This window comes from Drosophila hydei, unplaced genomic scaffold (assembly GCF_003285905.1).
Source record: "Drosophila hydei strain 15085-1641.00,03,60 unplaced genomic scaffold, DhydRS2 tig00008121-arrow-pilon, whole genome shotgun sequence".
In the NCBI taxonomy this organism is placed as follows: domain Eukaryota; kingdom Metazoa; phylum Arthropoda; class Insecta; order Diptera; family Drosophilidae; genus Drosophila; species Drosophila hydei.
This window is the reverse complement of record NW_022045832.1, coordinates 336,257-355,797: the sequence shown is the minus strand read 5'-3', so window position 1 is coordinate 355,797 and position 19,541 is coordinate 336,257. Positions and strand designations below refer to the sequence as shown.

At 40.5% G+C, this 19,541-nt stretch overlaps 1 protein-coding gene across 17 annotated transcripts in view; it reads right to left on the bottom strand.

The window, feature by feature from the left end:
- LOC111604277 (dystrophin) overlaps positions 1-19,541 on the bottom strand; it is a 146,917-nt gene that overhangs the window by 93,259 nt on the left and 34,117 nt on the right. For 11 of the 17 annotated variants that reach the window (XM_030224985.1, XM_030224994.1, XM_030224986.1 and 8 more), the window contains 8 exons: positions 15,293-15,456; positions 15,116-15,221; positions 2,306-2,374; positions 1,818-1,908; positions 1,635-1,755; positions 1,439-1,572; positions 767-860; positions 628-708 (listed from right to left, as the gene is read on the bottom strand). In XM_030224985.1, the coding sequence (XP_030080845.1) occupies positions 628-708; positions 767-860; positions 1,439-1,572; positions 1,635-1,755; positions 1,818-1,908; positions 2,306-2,374; positions 15,116-15,221; positions 15,293-15,456 (860 nt within the window). Of the gene's footprint in view, positions 1-627; positions 709-766; positions 861-1,438; positions 1,573-1,634; positions 1,756-1,817; positions 1,909-2,305; positions 2,375-3,534; positions 5,081-15,115; positions 15,222-15,292; positions 15,457-19,541 lie in introns of those variants that run through there. The other 6 variants (XM_030224987.1, XM_030224992.1, XM_030224993.1 and 3 more) reach the window with 2 other exon arrangements.

Here is a 19,541-nt window from a genome sequence, read left to right as displayed (position 1 = left end):
TTTTGAGAAAATTGCAATTAATTTTCTGAGTGTAGCCCAAAACAAAGAACGAACTCATAGATCACAAAATGCAAAATCAACAGAACAAATAAATAAACATTCAGAGAATTTATGATCATCCGTGCCAGATATCAGATATCGGAAATGTACCTCAGATATATAAATGTATATATACATATATACTCTTCAATAAATCAGTATAATTCAGTGTAAATAATGCTGGCTAAGATAACATTTTTGAAGAACTCCATTTACAACTGTAGAAAATTTATTACAAAAAAAATAAATAAAATAAAAATAAAAATAGATTTTCAGAAATTTTTCGAATATCTTTCGATTTATCTCTTTTAGAAATAGTATTTTTGCGCAGTTGCAGTAAATTTCATAATCCGTTATACTTTCATATATGTCAGCTATATTCAAATTTTTGAGTAAATTGTTCGCACTTTTATCCACTGTGCACACTTAATGCCTTACAATAATTCTCTGACGCGATCGGTCAATGCTCCAGAGACTGAAGTAAGGCATAAATCTTTCAGTTGAGACCAGGTTAATTGTGGTACAAAGACAGCGGTGCATTCGTATAGAGGGAACAGTCGAATAGGGCAAATTCTTTTATGCACTTACCTTAAACATCATCGGATTGCGATCAGTGTCCGACTCTGCATTTTCGCAAAGTGTTTCCATTTCCGAGAGAAAAGCGAGAAACTGCCAGAGAAGAAAAATCGATTAGAGAAATGTGATATGATATGACAGCGTTGCTAACCTGATCCATTTTACGATCGAACGATTGCAGATCGTGCACAGCGGCATTCAGCTGTTTGCCTCGATTGATGACACCATTGTTCAAGTGGGAATAGCTGCAAGGGGAATTTGAAGAGTATATTTAGAGATGCATACGATCTGTTCCTTCTCTTAATTTTAAGCTCAGATTATGATCTATTTTTGATTTTAGGAGTATAAAGTTAGCTTGTCTAAGATAAATATCTTTCGATAGTTTTTATGAAGCTTACGAATTTACTGAAGCTCAAGCCTTTTACTATGGAGAGAACGTGTATTGAAATAGAACATTTTATGGTAATTTAGATAGAAGAAGTCAAATAGGAGTAATTCAGATAGGAGTAGTCAGCTGCACCTACAGCTCTGTTTGAATACTCACAAATAGAGCGCTCTCACTTCTCTTAAGAGTGTTTAAAAGGACTACATTAAAACGTGAATAGCGCTCTTATTCTTAGAATTAAAGAGGACTTTTCCTCCCTCTTAAGCGACTTGCTGTGATTTATTTTATTTCTGTTTATACGGCTGGAGCAAGACAAGTGCAAGTCATTAATTTGCATTGCATGCAAATCGCAGAAGCGTTTCAAATTGAAGTCGCGCAACTGTTTGCATTTTCGCATTTCATTTAGTTTGGCGCTGCACGATTTCAATAGACACTCACCGTTGATTAATGGACTCAGTCATCTTCTTAACTCTGGAAGTATCATCGTTTGGATAGACTGCAATTAGATTCTGCGTCAGCTCGCTGAAGAGGTCGAAGTGCTGCTTATTCTGATGCAGCTCGGCGTGGAAGGACTACGGATATGTAAAGGAAATAGATTAATTTATGCGCTCCATTGGCAGCCAGCACAAGTCACCTTCTGCTCCTTCTGCTGGGCCTCCAGTATATCTGCTGTGGCGCCCACAGTACCCATGCGCTCGGCTCTCTGCTCCATGCGCGCCAGCCACATTTCCAGCTCGACGCGCTTGGCCTCAAACCTGCCAATTGGAATTAAGCAATTAATTGGATTGACCCCAAAGCAGGCTAAAGGATAACCTACCGCTGCGAGTCGCTCAGCATGCTCTTCAGCTGTGCCGCCCGCTGCAGAACGCACTGCGACGTCTCATCCCAATGCTCCCTCAGGCGGGTCACTGTGAATGGCAGAAAAGGAAGGAGCTTAATTAATGTCTGCATTCAGAACGCCTAGCAATTGGTTACTGTTAAACAACATTAGCTAAAGCAACAATAAAAACATTTTAATCGAGTGACACAAGTTAGCTATGGTGTAATCTCTAGTGAACTGGGGAGCCTTTGGAGTCCCTCCCAACATTTATGGACCAAGTTGTAAGTGTGTAAAACGCCATGCAACATCATTAGTAAACAAAGGAGGAAACAAGCGAACTGTGCTTCGCTTGTTCGGCGGGACTTCGTGTGTGAGATGGTCTCAATTATTATCAGATTAGTTGGAGCCCACTCTCTCATACGGCTAGTGGGGGCTGTTAACTCTCGCACAACTTGGTTAGCATAAACACAAATTGTATTCGTTACCTTTCAGAAAGCAACGTAAATAGTCTAAGTCAGCTGAACAATGCGGTGCTATGCAAAATTGTTTCAATTCTAGCAGGGAAGTAATAATGGAAGAAAATCAATAATATGTTGTACAATAAATATAAATAATAAATTAAATAAGCTAGAAATAGCATCATAAATACTTAAGCAAAGAAATTTTATAAAAACCAAGACTTCTTCAATGAGACTTTTTTCATGTGTATGAACATTAAATGCATAAATACTTGAAATAAAAAATATATTTTCTTATTAAACTAATAAATTAAAAATCTTAAAATATTATACAAAATTTAATACAAATTTATTCGTATTGTCTTAAGCAAATGGTAGAATATGGTGTAAAATAAATTTAGGAATATATAGAGATATAGGATTATAGAACTTAGCTTAGTCAAGTCTTGTGCCCAATTAATTCAACTTAACTAACTTATAATATTTTATAAAGTGATGGGAGCCATGTGCATGAGAAATCTCTATAAGGGGAACCTTGTCTAATAGGAGAAGAATGTTGTCAATTGAGCAAAATCCTCAAAGGATTTCCATTCGCTCGAAATTTGGGTCGACTTGGAGCCAAACCTCAGTAACTTAATTCAAGCCACATCCATCAAACAAAACGATAAACACGCATCGCATGCCAATTTATTAACTCAAACTCTCAATTTTAATGTTAATCCAGTCCCAAGAAGTCTTAGAAATTCAATTCTGGAAGAGCTTCTGAAACGTATTCTGCTTACTATTCAGGCTTTTATATGCACACAAAATACATTTACTAATTAAATTCATATTTATATTAAATATATATTTATAGTATAAAAATATTTATTAAATTTCTTAATATGTATTTTTAAGTATATTAAAATCAATCAACTAAGAAGTAACTGAAAATAAAAATAATAAAAAAATTAATAAAGCTTTAATTCTACTATTCAGAAGAACTTTGCAAATGAAGCTGGAAAATCAAATTTCAAAATGCATTCAAAAAGAGTTTTACTGGTTTCTCTTTCTTCCTCTTTCTTCTCCAGTAAACTAGCTCCATTATATTTAGCTAATTGAAAAATCTAAGCTAATTATATGGGGCATATTAGATGCTTATCTATCATTCTAACTATTCATCACTCAATCAGTCAGCAATAAAAAGACAGATAATTAATCTGATAATTAAAGCTGTCAGCTCCACAGTTTGGTCTTCTTCTTCTGCTTCATCTTACCCTGAATGCCGGCAGCTGCGTTCTGCGATATTTGTGTCTCGTCGTGCGACGAGCGTCGACGCATGCGCAGCTCCTCTCGGGACAGTCCGATGGGCACGACGCCATTGCCGGCGACGACCTGGGCGGCAGCAGCAGCGGCGGCCGCAGCAGCCCGCGACTGAGCCTGATGTTGCAGCAGTGCAGCGGCTGCCGCCGAGCCGGGCAACTGGCCCATATTGTGCACCACCTGGGGCGGTATGTTGCCCAGCAGCTGCTGGCGGATCTGTTCACGGAATTCGCTGCTCAGCGGCACGGGTGGCTGTGGCGACTGCTGCTGCTGCTGCTGTTGAGAGGATTGCGCCGCTAATGGAGCGCCTACGCCGGGCGCATGGTGGCCAGGGGCCGACAAGTTGTTCTGCATGCGATGGCGACTGTACTGCAATTCCAGAGGCAGATTACGATCGAGGGAGCGCATGTGATGCTCGATGGTCGAACGCATCGATTGCTCCACTTGCGAGGCCGATGCGGACGAGACGGACGACGAGGATGAGTTGTGTATGGACTGCTGCTGTGCCTGGGCGCGCAATTGCTTCAGCTCCTCCAGCGATTGACGCGAGTCGCCCGCACGATTCTCATCGAGTGACAAGTTGCGCTCATAGTTGGTGGTGCGCAAATTGACGGAGCTGCCCAGGTGACGGCCGCCGCCAGCGGCGAGGCTAGCCTTAAAGCTCAGATCGAAGTTGTTCTGCACGGCTGCCTCCAGGCTGCGCAAGTTCATCTGCTCCTGCATGGCGCGTTCCATGTTGCGCAGGCCGCTCTCAATGCCACGCAGCGCATCCTCCGAGCCGAACTCGTCCGTGGGTGAAAGGGCCGCAGGAGCTGGTCGTTGGTTCAGCTTCTTGGTCTCGCTGGCACGCGTTGGCGCCGGCGAGGGCACCGGGTTACAATTTCCGAGCGCATTCGCATTCTTGGAGCTCTGCTCACTCAGCGCTGCCACTGCCGACTGCAGCACCAGCGGCGGCGGCGGTGGCGGCATCTCAAAGGGATTCGAGCAACGGCGTGCTGCCATTGCCTCAGCGGATAGCGTTGAGTGCTTCTCTGGCGGCAGTGGCGGCTTCTCCTTAAACTTAAGCCCCGCCAGCGGTGAGCTGTGTGCGCTGTTCTGCGCTGAGCTGTGAGCCGACGCGGGCTTCTTAGGCAACGGCGGCGGCTGGCGCAAAGGCGGAGGCAGTCCAGGCACCACCATTTGCTGGCCATCGGGCAGGCTTTTGAGGCTATGCCGCTTGGGTGGAATTTCGGGCGGTGCCGAACGCTCGCTGGTGCCGCGTGCTGGAATCGCTGGCACCGGCCGACTCAGCGGCGGCAGCGGTGGCGGCGCCGCCTTTTGGCCGGGCGCTTGCTCCTGGGAGATCTGTTTGCGCAGCAGCTGCTGAGCGCGCAGCGCAGCCTGGGCGGCTAGCTCCGAGTTGAGCCGTGGTATCTGCGGCGCCAGCTTGGGCAACTGGTCATCGGGCACCGTTGGCGGCGCCGGCGGCGGCGGCTTGGCAGTCATCGCTGGTCCTCGATTGTCTTGTGTGTGGCAATGTTGTGCGTATTGTTGACGTTGTGTTGTGCGTGTCTGCGACAGCTGCTCTGGGCTTAATAACTTTCACTTCACTTTATGTGCGGCATCACGTGCGGCCTTCGATATGTATATTTTGCATTGTCTGACGCGGCTTCGATTCGTACAAAAAATGCGGCTCTGTTGTTGACATTGATAAAGGCTTAACAAATGCACCGATAACAGCAGCAACAGCAACAACGAGAGCAGCAACCCCCTGCTGGCAACCGGCTTTTGCCCCCACGCGAGTTGCGCCCGGGTCTGGGTTTGTTTATACAGCACGCCGGAAACTCAACACAGTTACAGACCACAAGCAAACACAACACAACAAATAAATGGAGCACACAGGTAAGCGCACAAAGAGAATGCGACAATGGGAGCCCAAGAGAGTGTGCTCTTTGCCAGCGAACTAGCACACATGTCCGCCACCCCAGCACCCCAGTCCAACACTCCACCACCCCACCACCCCACCACTCTCACCCACACACGCACGCAGCTCTCTCAGTGGGTTATTGCTCTTTCACACACGCTTTTTCACCACACTTTGCGCCTTGCTCTGCGCCGGCTGTCAACGCACAGGCGGCATTTTCTTTGTTTTTCGCAATCCCTGAAAATGTTGCAAAGTTTTGCGACTGTTTTGCTTTGCTCTCTGCTTCGCAGTACAGTAGTTATTGTATGTAAGGGACAAGTTAGATATTTGCTTGCTGTTATTATCGAAAGAAAGTTAAGAGTTTCTTGTATAAACTCGATCTATTTGCTTTAAAATTCATTAAAGTTAAACAAAATATTTTCTAATTATATTATATATCTTTTAACTCTATTTAAGTTTCATTAAAATATTTGTTTCTGTCTTACTCACTTCATTTCTCAACTAAAAATATATTCTAATACATTCTCTGCTATATCCGTTTCATAATTCTTTTATTTTATTTTTTTCCATTTAAACAAAATTTTTGTAATAATATTATTTATCTTTAAACTCTATTTAAGTTATATTAAAATATTAGTTTGTTTTACTGAATTAACTTCTCAACTAATATAATTCTAAATATATTCTAATAATTTTTCTGCTTTATCCGTTTCTTAATTCTTTTATTTTATTTTTTAAAAATATAATCTTCATTCTTATTTATATGTTTATATTTCAGCCTTTGCTTCTTTATACTTAGTCCTCACTGTACATTATTTCAGACGCGTCTGCTGTGAGTAAACATGTGTGTATAGTTGAGTGCACAACTCGGCAAGACAACAAAGGCACACACCCATTCACACACCCACCCACCCACACATTCGTCAGTTGGCCGGCAAATGCTGTGTAGCGCCCAAATGTATGCAGCAAAGTTTTACGCAGCGTCACGAAGAACTTTTGCCTTTGGCTTTTGGCGACTGCAACAAGGTGCACGAGGCAAGTTTGTGTGTTGCATGTGTTGCTGTTATGCTTGTTGCGGCTGTTATTCCATTTGTGCGCCCCAACGGTGCGCTTTCATTGTCCCGTCCAGTCAGTGCCATGCCATTAAACCCCAGAAATGGCCCGTGGCAGGTGCATTTAACTTCTGGCACACCTTTAAATGCACATAACAATGTCGACGTTGCAATGGCCTGCTGGCCATTTTGCTCAGTACATTTTTATTGTCTGTCTTGGCCTATCCCCAAGCCACATTTGCCCCATCTCCCCTGTCTCTCTCTCTATAGCTCTCTCTCTCTCTCATCGCTCTGCTACAATTTGTATAGCGACTGTCTGTGGCTGAGTTTGGCCTTTGTTCTGCTCAAATGCTTGACTGCATTTGATAGTTTTTTAAATCATGTGCAACCACATTGTGCACGAATAGCTACTCGTCCTCAGTTCACTAATTACTCGACTTTTCACTTTGCCCTCTGTTTGCAACAAAATCAGCTTCATATACGATTTGTTTTTCATTCTTATCGCTAACTTTTTGCAATTAGTTGCAAATATTTTGTAGTTTAAGCAGCTTAACTTAAATAGTGAACATTTTGAAGGGCTTCTAGCTCAGCACACAAATGGCAAAATTCGAAAATGAATTGAATTGAATAAGCAAGCCAAAAGGCAGGACTATCATATGAGAACTTCCTAGTCAATATATATTTTATAGAAATTTCTTGATAAATTTTTAATTTATTAAAATTTTAAAGCAAAGGCAATATTTCTATAGATTAACCAGAGTTTAGTTTACTTTCCGGGAAACTGCCTATCAAAACACTTTTAAACCTAACTTTAAACCACATTTGTTCTTTATTCCTTTTCTTCTTTATTCCTTCTAACATTCCGACTAAAGGATGTGATTTTATATACATCAATGTATATATAGGAAGAATATATAGATATATAAATATAGATATATATATACATATATAAAACATATGCCAAGTCAACATGAACCCGCTGGCTATGAGTAGCTTATGATTCCTATAAGTCAAAAGCTCAACCTGAACAAGTTCTGTTCCAGCAAGTCTAGTAATTATTCTTAGAAAAGCTTTCGAACTAATATCCTATTACGCATGCAATAGAAATAGAAACGCATAGCTAAAGGCCCCCAGGTAAATCGAAAGAAATTAATCAACACAATGTGTGAATTGAGTGCGTTCTAGACAAAGTGCTTAATGTCAACACAATACTCAGCGGAAATGCTCAGTCGAATGGGTAACAATATGGGCTCATGAGTTGTCTGTTATTACAAGAAAGGAATCTTAACTTGCAGAGCTGGCAGCTCGAATAAATTGTGGCCAAAAGACAGAAAACAATCCATGATAAACAGCAAGAAAACTTGTTATACAGAATTAAAAAAGTTCAGGGTTCTTGTTTTTGAATTGGGCACGACAAGACAACAAAAAATAAATAGACTTGAAAACTATTTGCAAAAAACTACACAGCAAACACGTTCGCTGTGAAGCCACTGCAGCTACATCTACATACTATATAAATAAAATGTTATTTTCCGGCTAAAAGTATGCAATCAAGTCAAATAACTTGAGTGTGTTTCGACGCCGTTTTTAGCGTTCAAGTTGCTCGTTGTTGTTGCTGCTGTTGTTAATGTTGTTGTTGTTGCCATTTGAGTGAGCGCAAAGTTCCATTTGTTTAGGTTTTTTTTTGCTGCTGACTTTGCTGTTTTTGTATACTGCCAGCCATGAATTACCATTCACAACACACACACACACACACACAGTCACAAGCACACACACACATACATATATATATGTATATACCACAAATTATGCTACATTCGTTGGCTGCTGCTTCGAATGCCGTCAACGCGTTACGCGCTGTGTGCTCATGTAATTTATTGAAACACATTTCTTTTTGCCATGATGTGAACAACAACGACAACAACTACAACAACAACAATACTTTGTCTTATTGTTCTTGTCGTAGTTGCTGTTTCCACAAATACGCCCACTTTAGTAAGCGTCGCTTGTGTTGGCTTCAGCGATCGCTTTATTGAATATTTATATTATAATTTGCTGGCTGTCTATGCAACAATCATTATGTATTCCGTTATAATATTATGCATTCTTAATTAATTATAGATTAGCATATGAATGCTGTATGCAATGCATTTATTGAATCGGAATTGATATGCAACTTTTTAAACTTTACAAATAAACATAAATGAAAATATATATTTAATATTTATTGCATTTGATAAATGAAATACACTTATGAACTGCTTAAAGTGCATATATAAATATATACAAAAAATAAGCAAAGTATTTCTGAGCTGTTTTTAAAATATAATTTAAGACAATCAGTTTTTAAAAATTGAATTAAATATGCTCAAAATATTTTCTATAAAAATATAAAAAAAAGAAAAAATATATATACATACAAAAAAAATTTCAAGCTGTTGCACAGTATAAAAAAATAAATTAATAATTAGCTAAATTAATTTGTGATACAGAAAACAATTTTCTATAAGCTCCACGAGATTTTTGTTTATTAAGAATATAGAATATTTCCTGATTCATGATTGTTATAGTATTTTCGCTTCAACAGTTTAATTGACATTTATTTGTAATAAATTAATGAATTCATTTGGAATTCATTTTTATTGAGCTTGTTATTGTTTGAATTGCTTGACAAATAAATCCAATTAATTCTGTTCAGTTATCTGCTTGCATTTGCCTGTTCGTTTTATTTTCGTATTTTTAACAATCGCATTTATATTTGAATGCGCCGCATTGTGGCACGCCGCTCGACGATATTTGCGGCTTTTGCCACCCTCACGTTTATTGATTTACAAAAGTAGCGGCAACAAAATTGGCAACAAAAATAACAACAACAAGGGCGCCACCACTGCGACTGCAGGGGGTGTGCGTGTATGTGTGTGGGGGAATAGACAGGGCTGGGCAATAATCCACTGCAGACAAAAACTTTAAACGCCGATTTTGTGGCTTGACTTTTCTTGGCCCTCAAACACATATAAAACACACACGCACACACATGTAACTAGCACACGCACGTAACACACACACACGCAGACTAAGAGCTCTGCTAATTGAATGCAATTCAGTTGGCTTAGTAAAAACGAGCTTGTCGCTTTTTTATAGCTTTTGAAATTTACAGTTTTTAGGCAAGAATTTTCACGCGTCGCGACGCCACGAGACAACAGACGACAGCGGCGGGCTGAGACGCCTCGAATCGAAAAGAAAAGAAAACAGAAATAGATACGAGTGGATTCACAACCGTTTGTACGCAGTCAAAGCCCACGAATGTCCTGGGCTGACTGCCCTCAGAGTCCCAACTGGCCGTGAACAAAGAGCGCAGCGTTTTCAACACGGAACTGTTTTTACTACGCTTTCGACACGCTCACGCTCACGCTCAAGCTCACGCCAGCGCTCTCCGGCGGGCGGCACCAGCAACCCCCAAAAGCGAGTAAACAAAGATGGAAAAGCACGTTAGCTGGGGCGCAGCAGCAACCCCAACATAAATACAACTTGCCCCCCATCCTCCGCCCCCACGATAACGAAAAGACAAACAACCACCCACCTGGCCGCTTTCTCTCTCTTTCTCGCTCTCGCTCACTCTCTGTGTCTCTCTTTCTCTGCGTCTCTCTGTTTCTCTGTTGTTCGGCTCTCTTGCGACCGGCATTCCGGCAGTTTGTTTTGCTTGTGAATGTCATGCGCATTGGGTGCTCCATAGCCGGGAGCATGCTGGGGCCGCCAACCTTCCTGCCACATGTTGTGCGTGTCTGCCGCGAACCTTGATAACTGATAAGAAACTTTAGCATCGGCTTTGCACAGGGTTGCACACACAGCAAGCGTGCCGAGGCCATTGACGGAATTCTGTTTCTAAATGTGTGTGTGTGTGTTTGTGTGTGTGTGTGTGTGTGTGTGTGTGCGTGTGTGTGTGTGTATGGTTCTTGTTTTTCGTGGCATTGTAGATATTTGCTTTCAGCCCCCACACGCTGCCCCTTTCACCCAGTTGCGAGGGTGGTAATAACGTCAGAATTGCTGAAAGTTGAGTCGTGTGCAGCGGTCTTAATGACTGCAAAAGAAATACCTCGCCTTTCCAAGCATTCTCTGCCGTCTTCCCTCTCACTCTGGCTCAGTGCATAGGAAAATATAAATTAAAATACACCTCAATGGGAAAGCTGCCATTGCATGAAATGTAAATAAACGAGCAGATTTATTCCACTAAAATTGCGTAGCTTTAAGGCAACGCAAATCTGTGCGGATAAATTATGCTCTAAGGACAAATTTCAACGCTATACAATCTAGAATATTCTGGTTAATTTATGTACCTTCAAACTGGTTTCAGCTCGATTGAATATGAACACATTTTCTCTCCAAATCAAAAGCTTTGAGTAGTTTAGCCCAAGTGTGACGCAGTTTTCTTTTGTCGAAAAGTTTTTCAATCAGAAAACGTAAACATTGACAATTGACTGAGCAGAGAGCGTGGCAAGCAAACAAAGCTATTGACGCCAGCAGCGACAACAGATAGTAAAATATGTGAATAATTTCTAATGAATTTAATTAAAATTCATTTTCACATTGCTAAGCTTGTGCTAGAGCGCAGCAGGAAATCCACTTACACACATGGCAGTCACGTACCACGCTAACCCAGGACAATTTGCGTAATCAGACAAAAACCCAGCGGATTAAAAATGCTGCACTCGAAGGGAGCCAACAACTTTATGTTGGCCACGTTGGCCAAGCTCCTATAGACAGCGCTGCCTGCGACCTGTAATATTCACAAACATTTTTCACATAACTTTCGAGCACAAAAATGTGCGCAAAAACTATCTGGCGCATAGCTGAAAGCCTGACTGCCTGGCTGCCTGGCGCGCTGTTAGGACAATTATTTAATTTAATGTTGCTTTCAAATTTGCGGCAGAAGCGTTAAGTGCTCAAGTTACATAAAGCCAGCACAAGAGCCAAAGACGGAGCCCAAGCCAAGGCCCAATTGCCCCTGGTCAAAGGTCTGAGGTTAAGCAGTCATGAAGACGTCGCTTTTAAGTAATTAAAAACAGGAAAAACTTTTAAGCACTCACAACGAAGCTGCAATACACTTTAAAGTTCACTAAACTTCACAGTAAACAGACTTTAGGCATCAGTCGGGCTGATGAGATTTCATTATAAATTAATTAATTTAATTTAAAATTTTCGTCATTTTTTTAATTTTTATAGAATTTTTATAGAATCATAAAGCTTTGCTCTTTGTTGCCCAATATGATAATATAATGACTAAATTATTTAAGGCTCATCAGATAGTCACAGGGCCGCCTGGCAGGGGCATCAAGCGCCAACAACTTCTTGAAAGCGCAGACAGCAGGCAGGAAGCGCCTGCCAGGCGAAGAGTCTCTAGAGTCTGGAGAGGGGGGCACGCAGGGTCGGAGTAGGCCTATTAAAGCATGTAATGGCGTGAAGTGGGCGTGCTACTGGGCAGGAATGGGTGCAGGTTGCAGATTGCAGGTTGTGGGCATCGCTGCTGAGAGAAAGACGACAATTAGAGGCAATTTGGTTGCTGGCTTCATCCCCGGTCCGGGGAGCACACACTCAGGAGCGGGCGAGTGCGTTGTCCTTTGGCTGAATTGTGCATTGTGCATTGTTATTGCTGATATATACTTGCTGTTGCTGGCCGAAGGAGCAGCCGTTGCAGCAACAGCCGCTGCACTAAAATTGCATGTCAAAGACAGATTTACGAGCGGCCCACACACATTGCCCAGTTAGTGGTTCGGGCTACGACTGTGCCCTGCGCTCGCTGCAGGCATTCTATAAATGATAACAGAGCACGGCAAAGGGGCTTGGGTCGAGCGAGTTGGCACAACTTTTTGCCTGGCCGCACCCCTTGGCACGCCATCCAGCCATATGAGATAATAAATAATGGTTTAATTAAGCGTCAGCTTACAAAATGCGTAATTAATTGATTTTGTGTGCAGCTCGTTTGGCCCGAGATAAGCGGCAGGCCCGGCCGACGCCAACCAATTGACCTGACCCAACTGGTTGCCCACACCGTGCCTATATCCACTGAGCCCAAAGCCAGACTAAACCGCACTCATTACTTGTCCAATTGCGGATGAAATTTAGCAATTAGTTTAAAGGTCGCCATGGCAATTGAAATATTAATTTATAATGAAAGTTTAAGATTTGATAAATGTGGAATAATTAACTGTTTAAGTAGGAATTAGAATTTCAAGTTGATTAAGGTAGAGTAAAAACTAATTTAGATAAGATTTACTTTAATGTAACTTGAATTTAAAAATCAATAAATTTATTTCCTTTCAAAGACTTTTTGAAGAAATACAAAACACATTTATACCTTGTGCCTACTGAGCTCTTGATTGATTGTCTGACGGACTTTAATATAAATGACGGAATATAAATAACACAACTATTAAAGTGCCACGGTTACATAATAACCAACGGTAAGCTCATTTCTTGGAAGTAAAATAAAGGAAACAAGAATAATGAATCTGTCCCCCTCTATTGGTTAAGTAGTAAGGCCGAGAAGCCACAGCAAAGTCAGCTAGCAGTATCAGTAGCATGTGGCCAGGTTTCGACCCAACTGACAGGGGCAACAGCAACAGGGATTCCACTTATGTACGTGGTCGACGGCAGTAGCAGCAGCAGCAGCAGCAGTGGCAGCAGTGGCAGCAGTGGCAGAGGCAGCGGCGCAGGACAAGTTACAAATGTTTATGACAAACCAAACATCATAATAATATGTAAGAACACACAAGCAATGCAGCCAACTGCAGGCCAATCCCCCCAGAGCCAGCAAACAATGACATAAAATACAAAACTGTGTAAGAGCAGCAGCAGCAGCAACAACAAACAGGGACATAAAAATGTTAACCATCCGCCCCGCTGCCGCACAGCTTGTCAATTAAATGTCAACTGGCAGAAACGTTGGCTGCCTGCTGCCACATTAAAATTCCACAGAGAGTCAAATGAACGAATCACGAAAAAAATGACACTGAGAACACACACACACACATATCAACTGGAGCATGCGCCGCGTGGCATGCAGCGAATTCTAAACTCTCTTGAGGCAACGCTTTGCTCTTTAACAGTGCCTGTTCAACTGTGCTACATATTCACCTCAGCCGGCTATGCCGGCTTAAATGACTTACCAATTTCGATTTATGGTGCAAGCCATTTTATGCACTGTATGTGTGTGTGTGTGTGTGTGTGTTTACATATTTGTATTTGTATTTGTGTTTGCTGTGAACTTTGCCATTGTCTTTCAATGCCATTTGACAGCGCTGACTTTGTCGCCTTTCAATACCCCTTAAAAACCGAAGAGGGAGCTTATTAAAGAGAAGCCGAGCAGTCCCTGTAAACTGTTTAAAGCAAAGCGGGTACTTACTTTAAGGATGCTTAATAACTATATAATTTTAGTATGTATTAAATTTTAAATATTTCAATTCAGTTGTTCATCAATAACAATAAATTTTTGATTAAATCTGCGAGCATAAATACATTTTAAATGTTTGTTTTCTAAAATTTTGATAAATCCGCAGAAACCGTAAGTCAGAGTCATCAAAGAGTGATCAATAGAGAGCTATTTGACCTGAGCATTTTCATATTTATACTACAGCTTTCCTGCTGCTTTCCAGATAATTTATATTCTTATCGACTAGACTGAAAAGTGCTCAGTTGAGCACTCAAGCAATTGATGCATGACTCCATTGAACTCTTATAGAAATAGTCTTTCAGAGATTATTTTGCAGTTTCCGAAAACTGTATCTATCAATCTTGATCTCTCAAGTTTACAATTATATATGCATAGCCAAGTCTAATACAGAATATCTGCATATTTTCCATAGCATTACAAGTCAAAAGGCTTAAATTGCTTTGAAGCACGCACCTGCGCTACTGCGAGGTATCTCTCGGTTTAATATAGTTAAAAATGGTTAATGTTTGTCTCTTTCAGCAGCAGCAGCAGCAGCAACAGCAGTAACTAAAGGACAATATGCAAAGAGGCCTAGCGTCAGGAGCTACATTTTTGCAATTGAGCGCACCAAACGCCTGGGTCAGCTTGAGTTGGTTGGAATTTAAAGTGGATTTCGTTCGCATTTCTGCTTTCAGTGAACTCCTCTGCTGGTTCCACTGGCCCAGTCTGTGTGCGTGTGTGTGTGTGTGTCGGTCTGACAAAACGGAAATTTGCTTGCACGAAAGTCGTTATGGGAAATGGAAAATGTGCATATCTCGTTAGACCCCTAGGTGAAGCACAGTTTGCATGCAATTCATAATGGCATTTAGCTGACAGCAGCTAAGAGGCCTAATGAAATTTCCGTGTAGCATAAAACGGGCTCGATGAATTAGGAAATGTTTGCCTGTTTGTGTGCCCAGAAGGAGTTATCCTCGATTCCATTCAACGTTTTTTAATTGAACTTTTATCTTTATATATTATATATATATATATATTTATATAAATAAAAAATATAATTTTATATTTGCAGAGCTCAAGCTGTGCTGCCTTCAACTTAAATTCATTCTAAATACCCATAAATATATGTATTTAAGTTGCAAATTTCTAATGCTTACCTTTCTCCTGCAGCTGCTGACGTTTGATGTCGCCTTTCAGCACTTCCGCTGTATGGACCAGTTCGTTGAGTTGCGGCTTTTTCATTTTCAATTCACGCAAAACTTTCTGCAGGGCGAAACGATGGCCGAGTGAATGCTTTGAACAGTCCGCCACCCACTACTACTAAAGCCACTTACCTCCTGCTTTTCGATGGCCAAACGCACGGCGTCGCCATCGTTCACCAGCACGCTCTGTATCTTGATCATGTTTTGTTCCCACGTCAGCCAGTCGGAAATGTGCAAAACGGACTTGTCGAAGCTGCTGGCCAGAGCGCCACTGCCGCTGGGCTCCTTGTTGTAATCTGCAATTGAAAACGAGAAACCAAATTTTCATTAAAGACTAGACGATAATTAGATGTTTTCTGCACGGTCACAAATGCCGCTTTCCTCATTAGCAGCAGCTGCGGCTTTCACCCGGCCAATTGCGGTCAACGTGGCCAACATAGCTGCCTCGGCCTGCTCCACTGGACCATATTTGCCGACACTGCTCCACGCCTCCCCGCCCACTTGGTTGCTCTTTTTAGCGCGCCTGTCCATAGGCACATAAAAAACGCCCAGTGAATGAAAAACTATTTCAACGCAGCTAACTTTCAAGTAGCTTCCTCGCACAGTGGTCCATTTTGAGCAAATATTCCCCAAAAACTCGCACAGTTTGAGGGCAGCTGTCAAATGGCCTTTAAGGAGTGAAATTTTGCTATTTACTAAGGCTCATTAAACACAAATTTTTCCATGAAGTCCACAAAGACTGCTTAAGCAGCTGCCAACTGAGGTATCTTTCAGGAAGCTGCTCGACCGTTTGCTTGGCCTGTGACAAGTCCTCAAAATGCCATTCGCAATGCCTCTGTAAGCTCAGTAAACTGCGCAAACTGACAAATAGACTCAGCTGAAAGAGTATTTAAATATCTTAAAGCCAGAGCTGCAGTAAGCAAACAATTTCATCTATGCAGCCGCGAATTATGGAGCAAATACCATGTGCAAGCGTCGTGGTCGCCGTTAAAGAATGCATGGAAAAATATTGTTTGAAGCATTTCTTATCATTCTGCACGCCCGAAATGGTAAAATTGAATTTGCTACAAGGAGTGGTCGTCGTAGATATTTAAAGGCAAAGGAAACGCTTGAAATACTTAACGCGAGGAACTGAAAGAGACGCCTCGGGCAAGTTTTGTAAGCCTAAGGAGTAGCTGAGATATTTATGAAAGTTTTCGAGGCTTGAGTTGCACATAAGCCGTGAAAGCAAACTCAATACTTGTGCAAGTAAATGTGTAAGAGTGTGCTTATCTAGCTATGTAAGTGTGTATGTGTGTGTCTGTGCTTATGTCCAGAAAGCACGCAGGATTAGAGCTGCTATTTGCAACAAGGGATTTGGGTGCGAACAGCTCAACCGAGGAGACAAGAACAGGCATTGAGCCAGGACTTTACTAGCCAAGTCTATGTTGAATGCCTGACCGAATGAATGAATGAATGCCAAGTGTGTGAAAGCATTTAAAATGAAATTCATGAGAGTCACAGCACACACAAGCAGCCAGCCAGCCTGTTAAACAAATATATGGAAAAACAGAAACAGAACAAAAAAATAACATATGACAAGCCTTAGACACTTCAGTTCTTGCAGCCGAAGAGGCAGGAAAAACGCGTTAAGTGCAAAATTTCTTTTCACCCATTTTGACGCTCGTATTGTGGCTGCCCGTTTGTTGTCTTTCTTGCGAGGACAATCAGCCCCTGGCAGGTGTAAAACGGTGAGTGAATCTTTGAAAAATAATATATATGTATATACATATATACGCCTGTGTATATCCTCTGTATGTGAAATACGTTGTAATTGGCAAAGGAGGCAGCTACCTGATAAAGCAAACGTCAACGTTCCCACCTGCAAAATGTCATAATTCATTAAAAACCGGAGCAATTTTATATTTCCACTTGTCGCGCTGCTGCTGCTCAACGTCACTCAGCACTTTTTCAAATACTCTGAGTGGGTGAGCACATAAGTTTTAATGGGGGCACACTTATTATTTTTACAATTTAAATATAATAACATTTACTTTCAATTTAAACTCTGTTTAAATATACGTTTTTATAACTTAAAAAATATTTAAGTACTCAACAGATTGATTTCTGATTTATGTAAAAATAAATAAAACAAATAGAATAACATCATTATGAAGTGAATTTATAAGGGTTTTAATTTATAAATAATTCAAACGTCATTATAAATTTTAATTATTATAGTTGAAATCAATATTTAGTTGAAATCAGTAATTTGATTATTTTTAATAATTTATTTTAAAATTTTGATAAACAATATTAAAAATTAGCTCCACCTTTTTTATTAATTTCTCAAATAATCACTTGATATGTATTTTATAAACAATTTTTTTTATGATAAAGTTTCTCATGTTTAATATAACTGGGAAGGTTTTTGTCTGGAAATATATTTTATAAAATTCAAAAATTGATGAATAAGTTAAATAAATTATTTTTCGAACTACAATATATTTCATTTATAAATTATTTTTGATTTTCACACAGAAATACTTTGAAAGCGGCTTAGTTCCTTACCGCCGAACGGTTTGTTTTGAAATGTTTTACACAAATGCTTAACAGCTGTTTGGCAGCCAATCAACGCTAAAAGCTTGGAATCGCGCGAAAAGCTTTAAAGTTGCGTTTAGTCGGTGCTAACGGTAAAGTGGCTTTATTTTCGGGCAGCTGCTATTGTATATTTGTTACGTAGCAACCAGCATTCAAATTAATACTAAAGCTGAGCTGCGTAGGCATGGGAAGCAGTGTCGACATCACCATCAAATACTCGTTGAATATTATTGTTCACAGCCAGAATACAACAGATAACACTTACAATACAGATAACATTTATTAAAAAAAAAAAATAAAAAAAAAATAACACACGGAAGAATCAGTTTTCCTGCACAGCCTGCATAATGAAACGTCCAGTCACATCACCAACAGTTAGAAGCCAACTCGCAGACAATCATACAAAAAAGAAAATTGACTTCCAGCCAGTTCAACCTGTGAAGTTGGCAAGCCGTGACTATGGCCTAGTTCGTGTTAATTCCATTTCTTCAACGCCACATCCAAAAAAATTTGATGGTGTTGATATAAAAGTACTGACGTCTCGTCTTGAGGGCCAACGAGCTAATGTACGGCGTCAAGGGCAGAAGTATTTAGACAATTCCAGAATTAATTTCGGACAAGATAAAAATAAACCAGAGTCCTCTGAAAATATATCGCTTGGTACTCCGCATCCCAATAAGGCCGTAGTCATAAATCCCAAAGTGCTCAAAACACGAATCGATGAAATTAGCAGGATAAGCACTGACACCTCGTTTGGCCGATCATTTCAAAAATTACTAGGTCTTACTTCTGTAAAATCAGATAAAATCGCGCGAAAAAATTCACTAGATACAACGAAAAAGAAGGTCACCGTAGTGAGTCCAAGAAACACTTGTCTAAATATTAAAAAGAAAGATCTCGATTCGAGATCGGAGTTTAACGTGCGTCGACAAACATTCAATGAGGGCGAATTCACAATTGCCAAATATGGCAAGAAGATGAGCGACCAATTAATGGGCACGAAATCGGATAGCACATATATTGATAATGAATTAGTAATGAGGGACTTGGCGGCGACGCAGGAAATTGAAATGCTTATTCGGCGGCTAGGTTTAGTAAGTGGAGCTCCGGACCAGTCCGTGGGTAAAGATATCAGATCTACGAATACATCTAGGAAAACGTCAAAGATATACTAAGAGAACAGATAGAAGGCAATTCAATTCCGTGAAAATGGTGAAAAGAAATTTTCATTTTAAAAATATCGAGCATATTTTCAATTTGTGGGCCGACTCTCCAGTTAGAAGGCATACTCGATATTTTTCCAATGGAATTTTACTGCAAGCACAAAAAATATATCATGATCAGTTGCGTTTTGTGCACGCTTAAGTTGATGTATTTAGTAATACTCTTCCTAATACAAGTAATAAATCGCAATTGAACAACGAATATGAATTAACAAAATTTACTTTAACCCATTTGTACACACTAAAGAACTTAATATCAATCATTCAAATGCATAACATAGTTTTATTACAAAAAAAAATATATATATATATATAATTTCGAAATGGAACTTTTTCATTATAGTTATTCAAATTTTATTATACTTCAGCAATTTTCGCTTTAAGTTTAGATATTTAAAATTGCACTGCTTGGCTAGTTCGCTGCTACAGCGCAACGTGAGTTATGTAGCAAACAGCTAGCAGAGCTGCCGCCGATAGCAATTCAAGCAGTGCTCAGAAAGCAGTGTCGCGTATCGAGCGCCCGAAAAAAATACAAAATATTCACAGACATTGAAATAAATAGAGAAATATAATATATA